The following is a 22,658-nucleotide window of genomic DNA, read 5'->3' as shown; positions in this document are numbered from 1 at the left end:
GTGTAATGATTGGGTTGGGGAGGGGGGGGGTGGAGCTGAGGTCATGAGGTCATGAGGTCATGGTCAGGCAGGTGAGTTATTGCAGAACCTGGTCCAGGTAGGAGGGACCCTGCAGTGTGTCAGTGTGTGTCCCCGTGTATCACTGTGTCTCACTGTGTGTCCCCATGTCTCACTGTCGGTGTGTCCCCATATTACTGTCTCACTGTGTGTCCCCGTGTCTCACTGTGTCAGTGTGTGTCCCCATGTCTCACTGTCAGTGTTGTCCCCGTATCAGTCTCATGGTGTGTCCCTGTATCACTGTGTCTCACTGTGTCAGTGTTGTCCCTGTATCACTGTGTCTCACTGTATGTCCCCGTGTCTCACTGTGTCAGTGTGTGTCCCCATATCACTGTCTCACTGTGTATCCCCGTGTCTCACTGTGTCAGTGTGTGTCCCCGTATCAGTGTCTCTCACTGTGTCACTGTGTCAGTGTGTGTCCCCGTGTCTCACTGTGTCCCCGTATCACTGTGTCTCACTGTGTCCCCGTGTTGACTGCATGGTGGAGGAACCTTTCATCTCGCAGCTGATAATCTTTTTAAAGGTGTAACACGACTGAGTGCACGTGCAGCTGCTCTACGTTATTAGTCCTCAGCCTGTCCGTCACAAAGACTGACGTGAGCAGAGGAAGGTCGTACTGCGGCTGCGCGGTCTGAACATGCATTCTAACCAGTGTTCCGGTGTTCTGGGAGGCAGCAGCTCAAACTGACAGGATTTCATTAAAGCTCCGTCTGAAACACGACACGTGACACGACAGGTGACACGACAGGTGAGTCTCAGCCGGACGCTCTGCGTTTATTCCGCTTTATTTTGAAAGGTGAGAGCGGAAGATCCTGTGTTATAGTTTGACACGCTTCCTGACTTCCTGTCATTGGTCCTCTGAGGACGGAGCTGCAGCTGCTGTGAGGACGAGTCCACCACACGGAGGACAAACGTGTTCGTCCGGCGGGAGGTGACTGTCCGTCTGTCCTTTGTCTGTCACCATCTTGAATGAATGGACAAGGCTAAGTTAGCCACCTAGTAGGAAGTTCAACTCGGACCGTGTCCTGTATGTCTTCTTGTCCCCGGGGTCACAGCTGTTGTGTCAGACAGTCACGGGTTTCTAGATAGTTCCTTCTGCAGGTGAGGTCACGTGCAGTCACTTCCTATTGTGACGGTGACGTCGGTGTAACCTTTCACTCGGTACTTCCGCTTCCCCAGATCTCACAGCTGTCAATGTCACCAGCTGTTTACATCCACCAGACACGTCACCGGTCCGTTATGGACCTGGACCTGCTGTAAACAGCTGCTGGATGACAGTCCTTCAACACATCTGACCCCCTCGTGTCCTCTGACTGCGTGTCCTCTGTCTTCTGACTGCGTGTCTCTGTCCTCTGAATGTGTGTCTGTCCAGATGCAGGTTCTGGTCCATGGGTGTGAGCCGACTGGATGTCTTTTACAGAAGGCTGCTCCTCACCAAACTCTTCATCGGGGGATGGGGGAGGCCTGAAGACCTGAAGAGGTACTCAAGTCTGAACTGGAGAGAACAGGATGGTCCTCCAGGAGATCCTGGAGGACATGACCTCTGACCCTGTCTGTCAGCTGCAGCAGGGTCACCAATGAGACTAAAATAATTTACTGGGTCATTTATTTATTAATGAACTTTATCAACATTACATATCTGTCAGTATGTGCCATGATCTCCTTGGTTTCCATGGTAACTTGGCGGTTTCATCACAGGAAGTGCTGCTTCAGGTCCTTCATCTCTGTTGCAGGAACTTTATTCTTCTCCTTTAATCTTCACAGTGATCTTCTTCCCTCTGAGAGGAATGTTTACTGACAGTTTCCTTACAAGCAAGAAATTCGTTGTAAAGATTCAAGTAGAATAAATTCCTGTTGTAGGACAACTAACGAGTTCTCCTTCATTCAGTTCATCTGACGCTTCTTCAGTCAACCAGTTGGTTCACTTCATGACTGATTTCACGTTTCCCAGATTGTAGAAAGTGGAAGTTTCTCAGAGTTAAACATAATTTAAGTCAAAGTTCCTACTGTAGAACTTCAATTCAATTCAATTCAACTTTATTTATATAGCGCCAAATCACAACACAGGTTATTTCATGGCACTTCACACATTAAAGTCTTTACAGCAGAACTTTACAATATTATACAGAGAAACCAACAATTCAACAATTAACAATTCAACAATTTCCACATAAGCTTGGAGGGAAAAACTCCTCTTTAAGGGAGAAAAACCTCCAACAGAGGGAAGAAAAACTCTGTTTAACAGGAAGAAACCTCTGACAGAACCAGGATCAGAAGTGGAGAACATCTGTTAACAGAACCAGGATCAGAGGTGGGAGGAGCATCTTTTAACAGAACCAGGATCAGAGGTGGGCGGAGCATCTGTTAACAGAACCAGGATCAGAGGTGGGCGGAGCATCTTTTAACAGAACCAGGATCAGAGGTGGAGAACATCTGTTAACAGAACCAGGATCAGAGGTGGGAGGAGCATCTGTTAACAGAACCAGGATCAGAGGTGGGCGGAGCATCTGCCTCGACCGGTTGGGGTGAGAGGAGAGCAGAGAGAGAAAAGGACAGCATAGAGATAGAAGAGAAGAACTGTTGGTGGAGACGACAATCACAGAGCAGAGACATGCAGCTCCATGACGGGACATCTGGAAAAGAAAGAACAGAAACTACACGAGTGAAGGAACTGAATGGAGACAACAGATAATAAGAAGAAACTATGGGAGAGAAGAAGATGGTGAGGTATGAGTCAGTTAAAGAGTAGGAGGAAAGAAAAGAAGCTCAGCATGTAACGAGGTCCTCCAGCAGCCTCGGCCTATAACAGCATAACTAAGGGTTGGTTCAGGTCTACCTGAGCCAGCCCTAACTATAGGCTTTATCAAGAAGGAACGTTTTGAGTCTAATCTTAACGCTAGAGAGGGTTTCTGCCCCTCCAACACAAACTGGGAGCTGGTTCCACAGGGGAGGAGCCTGAACACTGAAGCTCCGCCTCCCATTCTACTTCTGGAAACTCTGGGAACCACAAGTAGACCAGCGTACTGAGAGAGAAGTGCTCTGCTGGGATTATATGGTTCTATAAGATCTCTAAGATATGATGGAGCCTGGTCATGTAGAACTTTGTAAGTCATCAAGAGAATTTTAAATTCTATTCTTGATTTAGCAGGAAGCCAGTGAAGAGAAGATAAAACTGGAGAAATATGATCTCTCTTGATAAATCCCATCAGTACTCTTGCTGCAGCATTTTGGATCAGCTGCAGGTTTTTAATGAGTAATTTGGACATCCTAACAACAAGGAATTACAATAATCTAGTCTAGAAGTAACAAACACATGAATGAGTTTTTCTGCGTCACGCTGAGGAAGGATTTTCCTGATTTTATTAATATTACGTAGATGAAAGAAGGCAGTTCTGGAGATTTGCTTTATACGGTGTCTAAAGGACAAATCCTCATCAAAGATGACTCCAAGGTTCCTCTCAGTTTTGCTGGAGGCCAAGACAACGTCATCTAGAGTAACTAAGTGATTACAGAAAGAGTTTCTGAGGTGTTTAGGACCAAGTACAAGAACTTCTGTTTTGTCTGAATTTAGAAGCAGGAAGTTTCTGGTCATCCAGGCCTTTATGTCTTTTAGACAGGCTTCAAGTTTTACTAACTGATTAGTTTCATCTGGTTTTATAGAAAGAATTAGCTGAGTGTCATCTGTATAACAATAGAAGTTGATGCAGTGCTTCCTGATGACATCTCCTAATGGAAGCATGTAGAAAGTAAAAAGTATTGGGCCTAACACTGAGCCTTGTGGAACTCCATAACTAACTCTTGTTTGTCTGGAAGACTCATTGTTGACATGGACAAACTGGAATCTATCTGATAAGTAGGATTTGAACCAGTCTAATGCAGTTCCTTTAATCCTCGTAACGTCTTCTAATCTCTGTAATAAGATCGTATGATCAATCGTATCAAAAGCAGCACTGAGGTCCAGAAGAACAAGTACAGAGACGAGTCCATTATCTGAGGCTAATAAAAGGTCCTTAGTAACTTTCACCAGAGCTGTTTCTGTGCTATGATGAACTCTAAAGACTGAACATCTTCAAATAGATCATTCCTTTATAAATGATCACAAAGTTGATTTGAAACAACTTTTTCAAGGATTTTAGAAATAAACATCAGGTTGTAAATTGGTTTGTAGTTTCCTAAAACAGCTGATCAAGAGTCGGCTTTTTAAGTAAAGGTTTAATGACAGCCACTTTAAAAGCCTGCGGTACATAGCCGGTTACAATAGATAGGTTGATCTGATCTAATATGGAAGTATTAATTAAAGGGAAGACTTCCTTAAAAAGTTTAGTTGGGATGAGATCTAACAGACAGCTAGAGGATCCAGATGAAGAAATAATTCTAGTTAACTCAGAGAGCTCAACAGGAGAGAAATGTTCCAAGTATACATCTGGTCCTACAGTTGCTTCCAGGGCTGCTGTTGCTTAGCAACACATCAGTGATGGTGTCAGGAAGGGTCGGCCCAATTCTCTCCCTGATAGTAAGGATTTTATTAGTAAAGAAGTTGATGAAGTCATTACTGCTGAGAGCTGAAGGAATAGAGGACTCAACAGAACTGGGACTCTTTGTCAGCCTGCTACAGTGATGAAAAGAAACCTGGGGTTGTTCTTGTTGTCCTCTATTAATGATGAATAATATAAAGTTCTGGCCTTACGAAGAGCTTTCTTATATAATATTAGACTCTCCTTCCAGGCAGGTGAAATTCTTCTAAATTAGTGGAACTCCATTTCCTTTCCATCTTTCTAGTCGCTGCCTAGCAGAGCGTAGTTCTGAGTTGTACCATGGAGACAACTTCCTCTGGTTCATGACTCTCTTCTTCAGAGGGGCGACATCATCTAGAGTTGTAGCAGAGATACTGCAGTGTTTCTACCAGATGATCCACTTGTGTGGGACTAAGATCAACGTAGATGTCTTCCACTGCTTTAACACACGGCACATGTTAAAGTCTCCCACTATCATCACTTTATCTGAACTCAGCACTAAATCTGATCAAAAGTCAGAATTCAGTTAGAAACTCTGAATAAGGACCAGGTGGGAGATAAACAACAACAATACAATCCGTTTCTCTGCTTTCCAGTTTGGGTGAGAGACTAAGAGTCAGACTCTCAAATGATTTATAACTAAGTTTAGGCTTTGGATTAATTGATCAACTTGAGTGGAAGATTGCTGCCACTCCTCCTCCTCCTCCTCCTCCTCCTCCTCCTGAATCTCTAGGAATATGATAATGAATATGACTGGGAGGAGTTGCTTCATTAATACTAACATATTCTTCCTGTTGCAGCCAGGTCTCTGTGAGACAGAGTAAATCAATCTGATGATCAGTTATCAAGTCATTTACTAACAGAGATTTAGACCAGAGAGATCTCATATTTAATAGTTCACTTTTAATTGTCAGATTTTTTTGATCCATTAATTTGGTAGGATCCATTTTTATTACATTTTTATTGATAGATCTTTTCTTGAGTTTTTTAAATGTAGGTGGTCTGGGTACAGACACAACCTCTACAGGATGTTGAAGGTTTTGGGTGAGTGACAGCTCTAAAGAAGCTGCAGAGGAGCTGTAAGACTGCAGCTCTGCGTCCTGACCTCAACCCTGGATGTCAGGTTTTAGGGCTGTTAAGAGACATGGCCATGTTTCTAGAAAGAAGAGCTACACCATCCAAAGTAGGATGGATGCCGTCTCTCCGGATCAGACCAGGTTTCCCCCAGAAAGTATTCCAATTGTCAATGAATCCCACATTGTTAGCGGGACACCACCTTGACAACCAGCGGTGAAGTGAACTTTACACCGTAATATAGGAACCAAACTATTCAACATGAGCAACAGCTGGAAGGAAAACCTCCAACAGAACCAGAACCAGAGGTGGAGAAGATTTGTTAACAGAACCGGAGGTGGAGTGCATATGTTACCAGAACCAGAGGTGGAGAACATCTTTGACTGTTGCAGTGAGGGTGGAGGTTAGTCATCACAGCACAAAGACATTCAGCTGCAGGGTTCTAAAGAGTTCCTGAATCCTCCTGACACCAAGGAGGAACATAAAGGAAGGAACAACAGCTGATTAACTGTTCTGCATCACGCCGAGTCAGCATATTCCTCATTTTATTCATATTAACAGATGAAATAATGCAGAACTATAGACTGGATCTGTGTTCAAGAACAAATCGTCCTCCGAGAAGGTTCCTCCCAGTGGAGCTGGAGGGCGGTGTTCTCCAGAGGAACCTTGACCCGTGTAACCTTTAAAACCCTGTGAGGTGAGTCCAGCTGCCTTTGGTCAATCAGCTGATCGGCTCTCCTTCGTTTGTGTTCTGCAGAATCTTTGAGTTTCGCAAGATCATTGGAGACAGAGAGAAGTGCCAGTCTCTGGTGCCTCACGACTACCCGGTCTACATAAACACGGTACCGTGTTGGTTCTTCATTGCTCAGTACTGTGCTGCTGCTGTTGTGTTCTGTTACACCTGAATGTGTGTGTCTTTGTGTGCAGACAGAGGAGCTCGCTGACTGTCACATCCACGATGGCTTCTTCATCTCTCCTCTGGAGCACCTGGTTCCTGGAATCCTGCCCCCAGAGGCCGTCAGAGCCAGGTGCACCACACGGCTGTTCATGACCTCTGCTGATGTCATCATGTTACTGGAGCTGAGGAGCACTGAGGTTGCGCACAGTCTCTGGTTCCTACTGACTATAGAACCAGAGAACACTAGAACAGTCCATAACACCATAGAATATTAGAACACCATAGAATACTAGAATACCTTAGAACACCATAGTACATGAGAACACCATGGAACATTAGAACACCCAAGATCACCCAAGTACACCCTAGAACACCACAGAACACCTTAAAACATCCTAGAACACCATGGTACATTAGAACACCATAGAACATTAGAACACCAGAGAACAGTAGAACAACTTGGAACACCTTAGAACAACATAGAACACCATAGAACATTCTAGAACACCATAGAAGCCATAGAACATTAGAACACCTGAGAACACCACAGAACATTAGAACACCTTAGAACACCACAGTACATTAGAACACCCTAGAACATCATACAAAACCCTGGAACACCATAGAACATTAGAACACCCTAGAACGCCCTATAACAACCTCGCACATCATAGGACACCATGGAACATTAGAACATCTTAGAACTCCATAGAACACCCGAGAAACCCACAGAACATTAGAACACCATAGAACATTAGAACACCACAGAGCACAATAGAACATTAGAACACCACAGAACACCCTAAAACACCCTAGAACACCCTAGCTTACCATAGAACACCATAGAAAATTTGAACTCCATAGAACATTAGAACACCATACAACATTATAATACCATAGAACACCCTAGAACACCTTAGAACTCCATAAAACACCCTACAACACCGTAGAACACCTTAGAACACCATAGAACATTAGAACACCTGAGAACACCATAGAACATTAGAACATCAGAGAACATTGGAGCACCTTAGAACACCAGTGTACATTAGAACACCATATAACATCCTCGAACACCCGAGAACTCCATGGAACATTTGAACACCATAGAAACCATAGAACATCTTAGAACATTAGAACACCCTAGAACACCCCAAAACGCCATAGAACATCAGAGAACATTAGAACACCCTAGAACACCTTAGAACTCCATAAAACACCCTACAACACCGTAGAACACCATAGAACATTCTAGAACACCCTACAACACCATAGAACATTAGAACACCTGAGAACATCACAGAACATTAGAACACCACAGTACATTAGAACAACCTAGAACATCCTACAAAACTCTGGAACACCATAGAACATTAGAACACCCTATAACAACCTCGCACATCATAGAACACCATGGAACATTAGAACACCTTAGAACTCCATAGAACACCTGAGAAACCCATAGAACATAAGAACACCATAGAACATTAGAACACCTTGGGACACCATAGAACATTAGAATACCATAGAACACCTTAGAACTCCATAGAACACCCGAGAAACCCATAGAACATTGGAACACCATAGAACATTAGAACACCTTAGAACACCATAGAACATTAGAACACCATAGAATATTAGAACACCTGATAACACCATAGAACATTAGAACACCATAGAACATCAGAGAACATTGGAACACCTTAGAACACCAGTGTACATTAGAACACCATAGAACATCCTAGGACACCCGAGAACTCCATGGAACATTTGAACACCACAGAAACCATAGAACATCTTAGAACATTAGAACACCTTAGAACACCCTAGAACACCCTAAAACACCATAGAACATTAGAACACCAGAGAACATTAGAACACCTTAGAACACCCTAAAACACCCTAGCACACTATAGAACACCATAGAAAATAAAAAACCTTAGAATACCTTAGAACACCCTAGAACACCCTAAAACGCCATAGAACATTGGAACACCATAGAACATCAGAGAACATTAGAACACCAGAGAACACCTTAGAACACCCTAAAACATCCTAGCGCACCATAGAACACCTTAGAACTCCATAGAACACCCTATAATACCGTAGAACACCATAGAACATTCGAACACCATAGAACATTAGAACACCACAGAAACCATAGAACATTAGATCATTACAACACCATAGAACCCCTTAGAACCCCATAGAATACCATAGAACATGAGAACACCATACTACATTAGAACACCAGCACACCATAGAACATTAGAACACCGGAATACCATAGAACATTACAACACTATTGAACATTATAGCACCATAGAACAGTGATGGGACAAGCGAACGGGCGGTAGTTGGATAGGCGGTGGTGGGACAGGCGGACGGGCGGTGGTGGGACAGGCGGACGGGAGTTGGTGAGACGGGCGGTGGTCAGACGGGCGGTGGTGAGACAGATTACAGATGAAGCCATGAAGCTGCTTTCTGTCTTCTTGCTTGCAGCTCAGGTGCTGTGTGTTACTTCGTTGCCTGTCTTGTCAGGTGAACGGTACCACTCAGTAGTCGAGTCGGTGCTGATGTAATTGTGTCTGATGGTTCCAGGTTCCAGTTCATAGTTCCTAAGAGGTGGACGAAGGACAGACCAGTATGTATCCACCTAGCTGGGACTGGAGACCACGTAAGACTCTTCACCTTCTACCATCTGCAGGTCACATGGTGATCTCTGACTCCTGGATCTCTGACTCCTGGATCTCTGACTGTTGGATCTCTGACTCTTGGATCTCTGACTCCTGGATCTGACTCCTGTATCTCTGAATCCTATATCTGTGACTCCTGGATCTGACTCCTGGATCTCTAACTCCTGGATCTGACTCCTGTATCTCTGACTCCTATATCTCCGACTCCTATATCTCCGAGACCTGTATCTCTGACTCCTGGATCTCTGACTCCTATATCTCTGACTCCTGTATCTGACTCCTGGATCTCTGACTCCTGGATATCTGACTCCTGTATCTGACTCCTGGATCTCTGTGTATAGTTTTTCTGGCGTCGGCGGACCCTGATGGCCCGGCCCATGATCAAAGAGGCGGGAATGGCTTCACTGCTGCTGGAGAACCCATATTATATCCTTCTTATACCATCTGTCTGCCTCCTGGAGAGAATATTAAAGGTTCAACAGAAGTGACATCACTATGACATCATCAGGGTCATGTTTCAGGGGACACCTCTGCGATCTGACAGCAGGTGAGGAGTACGTGGTGGACAAACAGGTGAACTCTGCTGCTTCATTGAAACACAGTCATGATAAAAACAAAACACATTGATCCATAATCACGACCCCTCCTGAGGTCAGAGAGGTTTGTCTGATGCATACTGTCTGTCAACATAGTTTATTCCTTGACTGAATCTTACATGGTTACCGTAAACCCAAAGATCAGCGGTGAGTGAGCTCCAATCTGTCTGTCTGTCTGTCTGTCTGTCTCTTTGTCTCTCTCTGTCTGTCTCTGTCTCTGTCAGTGGATCGGGACCGTCGAGTGACCAGCTGATGTCTCTGAGTGTTTCAGGAGGTCCAGTCTGAAGAACGTGTCCGACCTGTTCGTGATGGGTGGAGCTCTGATCCTGGAGTCCACGGTGCTGCTCCGCTGGCTGGAGAGAGAAGGATACTGGCCTCTGGGAATGACCGGCATCTCCATGGGAGGATATGTGAGTGACCGAAGCAGCACACCGTCTCAAACATGTCCTCTTGATTCTGCAGGAAAGACCCAATGGACATTCTGTGTCCATGGATGGTGTGTCTCCTGAAGCATGTCTCTGTGTCCAGATGGCGTCCCTGGCTGTGACTAACTGGCCGAAGCCCATCCCTCTGATTCCGTGTTTGTCCTGGTCGACGGCCTCTAGCGTGTTCACCACGGTAATACAACTATTGTGAGGTGTAAGTGAAGATGTAAGAGTGGGTGTGGGTGTAAGTGAAAGTGTGGGTCTAGGTGTAACTGTGGGTGGAGGTGTAGCTATAGGTGCAGGTGTAAGTGTAGGTATAAGTGTTACTGTGGGTGTAAGTGTGGACGTAGGTTTGGGTGTAGGTACAGGTGCACATGTAAGTGTGGGTGTTAGTGTAGGTGTAAGTGTACGGTAAGTGTGGGTGTAGGTGTAAGTGTGGGCGTAAGTGTGGGTGTAAGTGTTGGTGTAAGTGTAGGTGTGTGTAGGTGTAAGTGTTAGTGTGGGTGTTACTGTGGATGTAAGTGTGGACGTAGGTGTTCGTGTAGCTGTGGGTGTAGGTGTTAGTGTAGGTTTGGGTGTGGGTATAGGTGTAAGTGTTAGTGTGGGTGTTACTGTGGATGTAAGTGTGGACGTAGGTGTTAGTGTAGGTGTGGTTGTAGGTGTAAGTGTAGGTGTTAGTGTAGGTTTGGGTGTGGGTATAGGTTTAAGTGTTAGTGTGGGTGTAAGTGTAAGTGTGGGTGTGAGTGTAGGTCTGGGTGTAAGTGAAGTGTAAGTGTAGGTGTTACTGTGGGTGTAAGTATAAGAGTAAGTGTGGGTGTAAGTGTACGGTAAGTGTAGGTCTGGGTGTAAGTGAAAGTGTGGGTATAGGTGTAAGTGTGGGTGTAGGTGTTGGTGTAAGTGTAGTTATAGGTGTAAGTGTTAGTGTGGGTGTAAGTGTGGGTGTAGGTATAGGTGTAAGTGTGGGTGGAGGTGTTTGTGTAGGTGTAAGTGTTAGTGTGGGTGTAAGTTTGGGTGTAGGTATAGGTGTAAGTGTGGGTGTAGGTGTTAGTGTAGGTGTTTGTGTAGGTGTATGTGTAAGTGTTACTGTGGGTGTAAGTGTTAGTGTGGGTGTAAGTGTAAGTGTAAGTTTGGGTGTAGGTATAGGTGTAAGTGTAGGTGTAAGTGGGTGTAGGTGTTAGTGTGGGTGTAAGTGTAGGTCTGGGTGTAACTGTGGGTGTAGGTGTAGCTCTGTTAGTGTGGGTGTTAGTGTGGATGTAAGTGTGGACGTAGGTGTTAGTGTGGGTGTGGGTGTTGGTGTGTGTGTGTGTAAGTGCTAGTGTGGGTGTAAGTGTACGGTAAGTGTGGGTATAGGTGCAGGTGTAGGTGTTAATGTGGGTGTAGGTGTTAGTGTGGGTGTAGGTGTGGGTGTTGGTGTGTGTGTGTGTAAGTGTTACTGTTGGTGTAAGTTAGGTTCGGTTAGGTAGTTACTTTATTAATCCCCGAGGAGAAATTTTTTCGCTACAGCAGCATACAGGAAGCGATAGATAATAATAGAAAGCAATAAAATAGCAGTATAATAGCAGTAAAAAAAATATTAAATATAAAATGCACAGTATATACAGTATATACAGTACAGTATATATCTATATATATTATATACAAACAACCAAGAAACACAGTCAACAGTGTTATTGTTGTGTGATGGATTTTGCCAGAGGTGAGTTATTGTACAGTCTTATTGCAGTGGGCAGGAATGATCTCCTGTATCGGGAATGATCTCCTGTATCTGGAACGATCTCCTGTATCAGGAACGATCTCCTGTATCAGGAATGATCTCCTGTATCAGGAACGATCTCCTGTATCAGGAATGATCTCCTGTATCTGGAAAGATCTGTATCTGGAATGATCTCCTGTATCAGGAATGATCTCCTGTATCTGTCCTTGTGACAGCGGAGCTGGAGGAATCTTTTGGAGAACGTCCTCCTCTGTCCCTGCAGCAGGTGGTGGAGAGGGTGGACAGGATTATCCAATATGGATAATAGTTTGTTCAGCGTCCTCCTCTCCACCACCTTTTCCAGACTATCCAGTTTGTAGCCGATGATGGAGCCGGCCTTCTTCACCAGTTTGTTAAGTCTGTTGGTGTCACCGGCTCCAATGCTGCTCCCCCAGCAGACCACAGTGAAGTACAAAGCACTGGCCACAACAGATGGTAGAACATCTCCAACATCTCGCTGCACACATTGAAGGATCGAAGTTTCCTCAAGAAAAAGAGTCGACTCATCACCTTCTTGTAGACAGCGTTGATGTTGGTCTTCCAGTTCAGTCTGTTGTCATGGAGACACCAGGTACTTGTACTCCTCAACCATGTCCACCTCCTCTCCCAGAACTCTCAGCGGTTGTGGAGCCGTCGTCTTCCTCCTGAAGTCGACCACCATCTCTGGTCTTGGCTACGTTCAGGAGCAGGTGATTTCTTCCCGCCCACTCCACAAAGTCCTCCACTACTGCCCTGTACTCATCCTCCCGTCCATCCCTTATACATCCGTCCACTGCAGAGTCATCAGAGAACTTCTGCAGATGGCAGGACTCTGAGTTGTTCTGGAAGTCAGTTGTGTAGAAGGTGAACAGGAAGGGAGACAGAACAGTTCCCTGAGGAGCTCCAGTACCATTGACCACCGTATCAGACAGCACACTGCCCAGACGGACAAACTGTGGTCTGCCTGTCAGGTAGTCAGTGATCCAGGAGATGGTGGACGCGTCCACCCCCACCACCTGCAGCTTCTCACTCAGCAGCAGTGGTTGGATGGTGTTGAATGCACTGGAGAAATCAAAGAAAGTGATTCTCACTGTCACCGGTTCCATCCAGGTGAGACTGAACTCGTTGCAGCAGGTAGATGATGGCGTCGTCCACTCCCACATGAGGCTGGTACGCAAATTGCAGCGGGTCCAGAGAAGATTTCACCAGCGGTCTGAGGTGGGCCAAGACCAGCCTCTCCAGCACCTTCATCACATGAGATGTGAGGGCAACCGGTCGGTAGTCGTTGAGGCCAGATGGAGCCGTCTTCTTGGGGACTAGAACCAGGCAGGACGTCTTCCACAGCACCGGGACTTCCTCCTGCTTCAGGCTCAGGTTGAAGAGGTGTTGTAGGACCTCAGCCAGCTGGACGGCGCAGGTCTTCAGGACCCCGGGGCTGATGCCGTCAGGTCCTGCAGCCTTGCGCTGGTGGAGTCTCTCGTCTCTCCAGCTGTCTCCTAACCTGGCCAGTCGCCACAGAGAGGGGGGTGGGGGGGTCATGGTGTCGATGGAGGAAGAGCCCTTTGAGATTGAGGGCTCTATGCAGCTCACCAGGGGGCGCAGAGGGGGGAGGGAGAGAGGCAGCAGAGGTGTTTGGGAGGTGTAAGGCGTGGAGGAGACAGATGAGGGTGGTGAACTAAACCTGTTGAAGAAACAGTTTAGCTCATTGGACCTCTGCAGGTTCCCCCTGATTGTTCCTCTCCAGGTTCCCTCTGGTTGTTCCTCTCCAGGTTCCTCCTGGTTGTTCCTCTCCAGGTTCCCCCTGGTTGTTCCTCTCCAGGTTCCCTCTGGTTGTCTCTCTCTCCCCTTGAACCCAGTAATCTCCTTCATACCGGTCCACACCTCCCTCACATTGTTCTGCTGGAGTTTGGCTTCCAGCTTCCTCCTGTAGGAGTCCTTGCACTCTCTCATCTTCTCCTTCAGGTGGCGCTGCACTCTCCTGAGCTCCTCCCTGTCCCCAGACCTGAAGGCTGCTTTCTTCTTATTAAGAAGAACTTTCAGGTCACTGGTGATCCACGGCTTGTTGTTGGGGAAGCATTTTACAGTCCGGGATGGTACGGTGGTGTGTTCACAGAATTTGATGTATTCTGTGATACAGTCCGTCCTGCTGTTGATGTCCTCCCCATGTGGTCCACACAGCACATCCCAGTCCGTGGACTCAAAGCAGTCCTGCAGGGCGTCTTTAGCCTCCTGTGTCCACCTCCTCACAGTCCTGGTGGTTACAGGCTGCCTCTGTACCAGAGGAACATACTTGGGAGTCAGCAGGACCAGGTTGTGGTCTGACCTACCAAGGGGGGGGGGGGGAAGGGCAGTAGCACTGTATGCATCCATACAGTGTGGGTGTAGGTGTAAGTGTGGACGTAGGTGTTAGTGTAGGTGTAAGTTTGGCTGTATGTGTAAGTGTAGGTGTCAGTGTGGTTGTAGGTGTAAGTGTTAGTGTGGGTGTAAGTGTTAGTGTGGGTGTAGGTGTGGATGTAAGTGTAGGTCTGGGTGAAAGTGTGGGTCCAGGTTTAAGTGTGGGCATAGGTGTAAGTGTAGGTATAGGTGTGGGTGTAGATGTAAGTGTGGGTGTAAGTGTTAGTGTGGGTGTAAGTGTGGGTGCAGGTATAGGTCTAACTGTGGGCGTAGGTGTAAGTGTAGGTGTGGCTATAGGTGCAGGTGTAAGTGTTAGTGTGGGTGTAGGTATAGGTGCAGGTGTAAGTGTAGGTGTGTTAGTGTGGGTGTAGGTATAGGTGTGGGTGTAGGTGTTAGTGTAGGTGTTTGTGTAGGTGTAAGTGTGGGTGTAGGTGTTTGTGTAGGTGTAGGTGTTACTGTGGGTGTAAGTGTAGGTGTTAGTGTAGGTGTGGGTGTAAGTGTTAGTGTGGTTGTAAGTGTAAGTTTGGGTATAGGTGTAAGTGTGGGTGTAGGTGTTAGTGTAGGTGTTAGTGTGGGTGTAAGTGTAGGTCTGGGTGTAACTGTGGGTGTAGGTGTAGCTCTGTTAGTGTGGATGTAAGTGTTAGTGTAGGTGTAAGTGTGGTTGTAGGTGTAAGTGTTAGTGTGGGTGTTGGTGTGTGTGTATGTGTAAGTGCTAGTGTGGGTGTAAGTGTATGGTAAGTGTGGGTGTGGGTATAGGTGCAGGTGTGGGTGTAGGTGTTAGTGTGGGTGTAAGTGCTAGTGTGGGTGTAGGTGTGGATGTAAGTGTAGGTCTGGGTGAAAGTGTGGGTCCAGGTTTAAGTGTGGGCATATGTGTAAGTGTAGGTATAGGTGTGGGTGTAGGTATAGGTGTAACTGAGCGTAGGTGTAAGTGTAGGTGTAGCTATAGGTGCAGGTGTAGGTGTAAGTGTTAGTGTGGGTGTAGGTGTTTGTGTATGTGTAAGTGTTACTGTGGGTGTAGGTGTAAGTGTTAGTTTGGGTGTAGGTCTGGGTGAAAGTGTGGGTGTCGGTGTTAGTGTAGGTGTTTGTGTAGGTGTATGTGTAAGTGTTACTGTGGGTGTAAGTGTTAGTGTGGTTGTAAGTGTAAGTTTGGGTATAGGTGTGGGTGTAGGTGTAAGTGTGGGTGTAGGTGTTAGTGTAGGTGTTAGTGTGGGTGTAAGTGAAGGTCTGGGTGTAACTGTGGGTGTAGGTGTAGCTGTTAGTGTGGGTGTAAGTGTGGGTGTAGGTATAGGTGTAAGTGTGGGTGTAGGTAGTGTAGGTGTAAGTGTGGGTGGAGGTGTCGGTGTTGGTGTGGGTGTTGATGTGTGTGTAAGTGCTATTGTGGGTGTAAGTGTACGGTAAGTGTGGGTGTGGGTATAGGTGCAGGTGTGGGTGTAGGTGTTAATGTGGGTATAGGTGTGGGTGTTGGTGTAGGTGTGTGTGTAAGTGTTACTGTTGGTGTAAGTGTGGGTGTAGGTGTAAGTGTGGACGTAGGTGTTAGTGTAGGTGTAAGTTTGGCTGTATGTGTAAGTGTAGGTGTAAGTGTTAGTGTAGGGGTAGGTATGGGTGTGGGTGTTAGTGTAGGTGTTTGAGTAAGTGTAAGTGTGGGTGTAGGTGTATGTGTAAGTGTTACTGTGGGTGTAGGTGTAAGTGTTAGTTTGGGTGTAGGTCTGGGTGAAAGTGTGGATCCAGGTTTAAGTGTGGGCATAGGTGTAAGTGTAGGTATAGGTGTGGGTGTAGATGTAAGTGTGGGTGTAAGTGTTAGTGTGGGTGTAAGTGTGGGTGTAGGTATAGGTCTAACCTTGGGCGTAGGTGTAAGTGTAGGTGTAGCTATAGGTGCAGGTGTAAGTGTAGGTGTAAGTGTTAGTGTGGGTGTAGATATAGGTGTTAGTGTAGGTGTTTGTGTAGGTGTAGGTGTTTGTGTATGTGTAAGTGTTACTGCGGGTGTAGGTGTTAGTGTGGGTGTAAGTGTACGTTTGGGTGTAGGTATAGGTGTTAGTGTGGGTGTAGGTATTAGTGTAGGTGTTTGTGTAGGTGTAGGTGTTACTGTGGGTGTAAGTGTTAGTGTAGGTGTGGGTGTAAGTGTTAGTGTGGTTGTAAGTGTAAGTTTGGGTATAGGTGTAAATGTGGGTGTGGGTGTAGGTGTTAGTGTGGGTGTAAGTGTAGGTCTGGGTGTAACTGTGGGTGTAGGTGTAGCTCTGTTAGTGTGGGTGTTAGTGTGGATGTAAGTGTGGACGTAGGTGTTAGTGTAGGTGTAAGCTTGGCTGTATGTGTGTGTGTGTAAGTGTTATTGTTGGTGTAAGTGTGGCTGTAGGTGTAAGTGTGGACATAAGTGTAAGTGTTAGTGTGGGTGTAGGTGTGGGTGTAAGTGTAGTTCTGGGTGTAAGTGAGAGTGCGGGTGTAGGTCTGGGTGTAAGTGTAGGTGTAGCTATAGGTGCAGGTGTGGGTGTAGGTCTATCTGGGTGTGGGTGTAGGTGTGGGTGTAAGTGTGGGTGTGAGTGTAGGTGTTAGTGTAGGTTTGGGTGTGGGTGTAAGTGTTAGTGTGGTTGTAGGTGTAAGTGTGGGTGTAGGTGTTAGTGTAGGTGTAAGCTTGGCTGTATGTGTGTGTGTGTAGGTGTATGTGTAAGTGTTACTGTTGGTGTAAGTGTGGCTGTAGGTGTAAGTGTGGACGTAAGTGTTAGTGTGGGTGTAGGTGTGGGTGTAGGTGTAGGTGTAGTTCTGGGTGTAAGTGTAGTTCTGGGTGAGAGTGTGGGTGTAGGTCTGGGTGTAAGTGTGGGTGTAAGTGTAGGTGTAGCTATAGGTGCAGGTGTGGGTGTAGGTCTAACTGTGGGTGTGGGTGTAAGTGTGGGTGTGAGTGTAGGTGTTAGTGTAGGTTTGGGTGTGGGTGTAAGTGTTAGTGTGGTTGTAGGTGTAGGTGTGGGTGTAGGTGTGGGTGTGGGTGTAGGTGTGGTGTGGGTGTGGGTGTAGGTGTGGTGTGGGTGTAGGTGTGGGTGTAGGTGCATACAGACCGTCATGTTGAGGTCACCTAAAAACTGTAAAGCTGTCCTTTAATGAGACAACACACCTCACAGACGTTGAACGGTGACTAATCATTACTCTCTGTCTGTCTCTCTCTCTGTGTGTCTCTCTGTCTCCATCCCTTTGTCTCTGTGTGTACAGGGTGTGCTGAGCAGAGCAGTCAACTGGACAGAGCTGGAGAAACAGTATTCCATCAACTCTGTGTATGAGGAGGAGATCATTAACCTGTTGGAGTACTGTGGGGTGAGTTCTCCGCCCCTCACTGACATCGCTGACTCATCGTTGAGACATCGCTGACTCATCGCTGACTCATCGTTGACTCATCTCTGACTCATTGCTGACTCATTGCTGACTCATTGCTGAGACATCGCTGACATCCCACTCCGTCACACACCGCCTCTGACTAGTAGAACGTGTACTTTTCATCAGAGTAAATGAGTTTCCTGTCGGTGTGCTCAGTTCAGCTGTGTTTCTGTGTCGTGTCAGTATGAAATGACTGTTTGGGTTTTACATGACCAGAGTCCAAAGGTTCATTGTGTCTGTGTGTCAGGCGGACTCCTTTAAGATGGGTGCAGACCTCCTGAAGGACGTGGACTCTTTACTGCACCAGCTCGGCCTGTCTGGAGATCACACCATGTCAGCTGGGGTTGGTGGAGGTCCTGAAGGGGGCGGGGCTCCAGACACAGTCAACCAATTATTATCATCAGTAAACAGCCATGGAACAAGCCTGGACCCTCAGCCAAGGTAACCGGGTGCAGTTGTTGTGAGGGGAAGCTTCTGAATGGGCAGCTCTAACTCATTGTTACTTTATTTACACCATGTACAATGTCCCAGTACTACAACATCCTCGTAGAACAACGTCCCAGTACAATGTCCCAGTACAACAGCATCCCAGTACAATGTCCTAGTACAACGTCCTAGTACAACAACGTCCCAGTACAACGTCCCAGTACAACAACATCCCAGTACAACAACGTCACAGTACAACAACGTCACAGTACAACAACGTCCCAGTACAATATACTAGTACTACAACATCCTAGTACAACAACGTCCCAGTACAATGTCCTAGTACAACGTCCGAGTACAACATCCCAGTACAATGTCCTAGTACAACAACGTCCCAGTACAACGTCCGAGTACAACATCCCAGTACGTCACAGTACAACGTCCCAGTACAATATACTAGTACAACAACGTCACAGTACAACAACATCCCAGTACAATGTCCGAGTACTACAACGTCCTAGTACAACAACGTCCCAGTATAATGTCCCAGTACAACGTCCTAGCACAACAACGTCCCAGTACAATGTCCTAGTACAATGTCCGAGTACAACAAAGTCCCAGTAGAACAACGTCCAAGTACAATAACGTCCCAGTACAATGTCCTAATAGCATATGTTGCTCCAACACCTCAATATATCATTCAGCATTAATGGTGCTGATAACAAGCTGGATGGTCCCTCTCCTCTTTGACCTGGAGGATGCAGCGTCCATGATTTCCAAACAGAATCTCAGATTGTGATCCATCAGACCTCAGGACAGTTGTCCACTTCACCTCAGTCCATCTTCAATGATCTCGGTCCAGAGAAGGCGGCGGTGTTTCTGGATCATGTTTCTATCTGGTTTCTTCTTTGGAGAGTTTTAACATCATTTGTGGACGCAGCGATGAACTGTGTTTACAGACGATGGTTTTCACAAGTGTTCCTGAGCCCATGCAGTGATTTCCACTCCAGAATAGTGTGTTTTTAATGCAGTGCTGCCTGAGGGCCCGAAGATCACCACCATCCAATATTGGTTTCCAGCCTTGTCCCTTGTGTTCAGAGATTTCTCCAGATTCTCTGAATCTTTTAATGATATTATTTCATTCAATTCAACTTTATTTATATAGCGCCAAATCACACAAAGGTTATTTCATGGCACTTAACACATTAAAGTCTTTACAGCAAGACTTTACAACATTAAACAGAGAAACCCAACAATTCAACAATTCAACAATTTCCACATAAGCTGGGAGGGAAAAAACTCCTCTTTAAGGGAGAAAAACATCCAACAGAGGGAAGAAAAACTCCCTTTAACAGGAAGAAACCTCCGACAGAACCAGGATCAGAAGTGGGTGGAGCATCTGTTAACAGAACCAGGATCAGAGGTGGGCGGAGCATCTGTTAACAGAACCGGGATCAGAGGTGGGCGGAGCTTCTGTTATCAGAACCAGGATCAGAGGTGGGCGGAGCATCTGCCTCGACCGGTTGGGGTGAGAGGAGAGCAGAGAGAGAAAAGGACAGCATAGAGATAGAAGAGAAGAACTGTTGGTGGAGACGACAATCACAGAGCAGAGACATGCAGCTCCATGACGGGACATCTGGAAAAGAAAGAACAGAAACTACACGAGCGAAGGAACTGAATGGAGACAACAGATAATAAGAAGAAACTATGGGAGAGAAGAAGATGGTGAGGTATGAGTCAGTTAAAGAGTAGGAGGAAAGAAAAGAAGCTCAGCATGTAACGAGGTCCTCCAGCAGCCTCGGCCTATAACAGCATAACTAAGGGTTGGTTCAGGTCTACCTGAGCCAGCCCTAACTATAGGCTTTATCAAGAAGGAACGTTTTGAGTCTAATCTTAAAGCTAGAGAGGGTTTCTGCCCCTCCAACACAAACTGGGACCTGGTTCCACAGGGGAGGAGCCTGAAAACTGAAGCTCCGCCTCCCATTCTACTTCTGGAAACTCTAGGAACCACAAGTAGACCAGCGTACTGAGAGAAGTGCTCTGCTAGGATTATATGGTTCTATAAGATCTCTAAGATATGATGGAGCCTGGTCATGTAGAGCTTTGTAAGTCATCAAGATAATTTTAAATTCTATTCTTGATTTAACAGGAAGTCAGTGAAGAGAAGATAAAACTGGAGAAATATGATCTCTCTTGATAAATCCCGTCAGTACTCTTGCTGCAGCATTTTGGATCAGCTGCAGGTTTTTAATGAGTAATTTGGACATCCTAACAACAAGGAATTACAATAATCTAGTCTAGAAGTAACAAACACATGAATGAGTTTTTCTGCGTCACGCTGAGGAAGGATTTTCCTGATTTTATTAATATTACGTAGATGAAAGAAGGCAGTTCTGGAGATTTGCTTTATATGGTGTCTAAAGGACAAATCCTCATCAAAGATGACTCCAAGGTTCCTCTCAGTTTTGCTGGAGGCCAAGACAACGTTTATGAACCGTACATGATGAAATCCACTAATTCTTCACAAGTACAAGCAAAGTAGGAGACAGTCTGTCTCACTGTAGTCCCACCTGTGAAGATGAGAAAGTAGAACCTGTTGGACAGGGACAGATCAACATGTCTTCATCTTCACAGATGTCTGTGTGGCTTAGATGATTCCACTCCATGCTATTACGTTCGACGCTTCCTTCAGCTTCTGTCCTCTCTTGTCCCAGACACCTCAGTGCCCGAGACGCTCCCCAGGGGACGAAGACGGATTCTGCCAAATGCTGTCGTCCATCGTTACACAGAGAGTCCATCAGCTTCATGAAGGCAGTGATGGACGAGTGCACTCACATGGCCAACTTCTCTGGTAGGATGCAGTGATCTCACCTCCATCAGTCTCACAGCAGCTCCATGGCAACCAGTCAGCAGAGCAGAGGACGGACCATGTCTCCATCTGCTGTCTGGACAGGACACACATGAGACAGGCAGGAGACAGACAGGAGTCAGACGGGAGACAGAAGAGACAGATGGGAGATAGACAGGAGACACACAGGAGACACACAGGAGACACAGGAGACAGACAAGAGAAAGACAGGAGAAAGACAGGAGACAGACAAGAGACAGACAGAAGAGAGACAAGACACAGAGGAGAAAGACGGGAGACGGACAGGAAGAAGACAGACGGTAGACAGACAGGAAACGGACGGGAGGCAGATGGGAGACAGAGGAGACAGACAAGAGACAGACGGGAGACAGACAGGAGACGGACGGGAAGCGGAGGAGACAGACGGGAGACAGGAGACAGCAGCGCTGTGTCAGTTTACACCTCACGATGTCCCTCACTGACAGGCCTTGAGACAACAGAAACAGTCAGGCACACGTCTGTCTCACAGGGGACATCACTGTATGATTTCCTTCCAAATGCTTAAAGTCCAAATGCAGCGAAAGAACTGTCTTGATGTCTGTAGACTGGATGTCTCTGTCCATCACTGTGGGACGTTTATGAATCTGTCCTGTCCTCTGTCCTCCTTTCCTCTATCCTCCATCCTCCTTTCCTCCGTTCTCTGTCCTCCATCTCCTGTCCTCTGTTCTCTTGTCCTCTGTCCTCATGCCCTCTGTTCTCTGTCCTCCATCCTCGGTCCTCCTTTCTTCCTGTTCTCCGTCCTCCCGTCCGCCATTCTCTGTCCTCCGTCCTCAATCCTAGTCCCTGTGGACACCAGTCTCATCATCGTGGTCCAGGCCAAAGAGGACGCCTACATTCCTCGGACAGGTGTCCTCAGTCTTCCGGACATCTGGCCAGGATGTGAAGTCAGATACCTGAAGGGAGGACACATCAGTGCTTACCTGTTCAAACAGAAGGTGTTCAGGTGAGACACGCACACACAAACATGACAAATAACACCTGACACGTCAGGTATCTGTTTTATGGATCGTGTGTTTGATTTAACATGTATTTTTTTTTTTTTTTTTTGCAGACAGGCCATATATGAAGCCTTCAACAGATTCTGTATGAAGTATCCTCACCTGCACTGACACCCCCCCCCCCCCCCCCACACACACACACTCCAGTGAGGATAAGGAGCATCAGCTGAAGATGATGATGATATTGTTCATCGGCTCTGACACGTCTGAGTTATAGACAACTGGTTCTTGAAGAAACTGACACTGTTTTAAAACCTCATTTGGATTTAAATTAATTAATAAACTTATAAAGAAATAAATACATCTTTTATTTACCCAAATAATAAGTTTTTGTCCAGAAATAAATGAAGTGAAATTAAAGTTCATGTTTCCTTTTAATGACTACTTTCATTTTAAAATCTCTGTGCGAGTCAAGTGCACACTGTATGCTGTCTGCATCATTGACTCATCGCTGACTCATCGTTGACTCATCTCTGACTCATTGCTGACTCATTGCTGAGACATCGCTGACATCCCACTCCGTCACACACCGCCTCTGACTAGTAGAACGTGTACTTTTCATCAGAGTAAATGAGTTTCCTGT

General features: G+C 46.2%; 2 protein-coding genes across 5 annotated transcripts; one reads left to right on the top strand and one right to left on the bottom strand.

The window, feature by feature from the left end:
* Positions 1–50: 50 nt before the first annotated feature.
* abhd18 (abhydrolase domain containing 18) lies at positions 51–22,443 on the top strand. 4 transcript variants are annotated; one of them, XM_069177611.1, is made up of 14 exons: positions 51–805; positions 1,430–1,537; positions 6,403–6,487; positions 6,573–6,673; positions 9,145–9,220; positions 9,581–9,667; positions 9,957–9,982; positions 10,107–10,245; positions 10,364–10,453; positions 17,582–17,683; positions 17,991–18,184; positions 20,884–21,020; positions 21,858–22,020; positions 22,129–22,443. In XM_069177611.1, exons 2-14 carry the CDS (start codon positions 1,446–1,448, stop codon positions 22,184–22,186), a joined length of 1,350 nt encoding a protein of 449 aa, XP_069033712.1. In that variant the 5' UTR covers positions 51–805; positions 1,430–1,445; the 3' UTR covers positions 22,187–22,443. The 4 variants fall into 4 exon arrangements, with proteins under 4 accessions (XP_069033712.1, XP_069033729.1, XP_069033721.1 ...); XM_069177628.1 differs by lacking the exon at positions 51–805 and adding an exon at positions 835–988; XM_069177620.1 differs by lacking the exon at positions 51–805 and adding an exon at positions 835–1,158.
* Positions 13,828–17,436, bottom strand: LOC138215337 (uncharacterized). The gene is made up of 4 exons (XM_069177436.1): positions 17,248–17,436; positions 17,056–17,158; positions 16,751–16,880; positions 13,828–16,686 (listed from the first exon to the last, which is right to left on the bottom strand). Exons 1-4 carry the CDS (start codon positions 17,434–17,436, stop codon positions 15,759–15,761), a joined length of 1,350 nt encoding a protein of 449 aa, XP_069033537.1. The 3' UTR covers positions 13,828–15,758.
* Positions 22,444–22,658: the final 215 nt, after the last annotated feature.

This window comes from Embiotoca jacksoni, unplaced genomic scaffold (assembly GCF_022577435.1).
Source record: "Embiotoca jacksoni isolate LCO1_2020_lvr unplaced genomic scaffold, fEmbJac1.0.p SCAF_108, whole genome shotgun sequence".
NCBI classification, from domain to species: domain Eukaryota; kingdom Metazoa; phylum Chordata; class Actinopteri; family Embiotocidae; genus Embiotoca; species Embiotoca jacksoni.
This window is presented reverse-complemented; position numbering and strand designations above follow the sequence as displayed.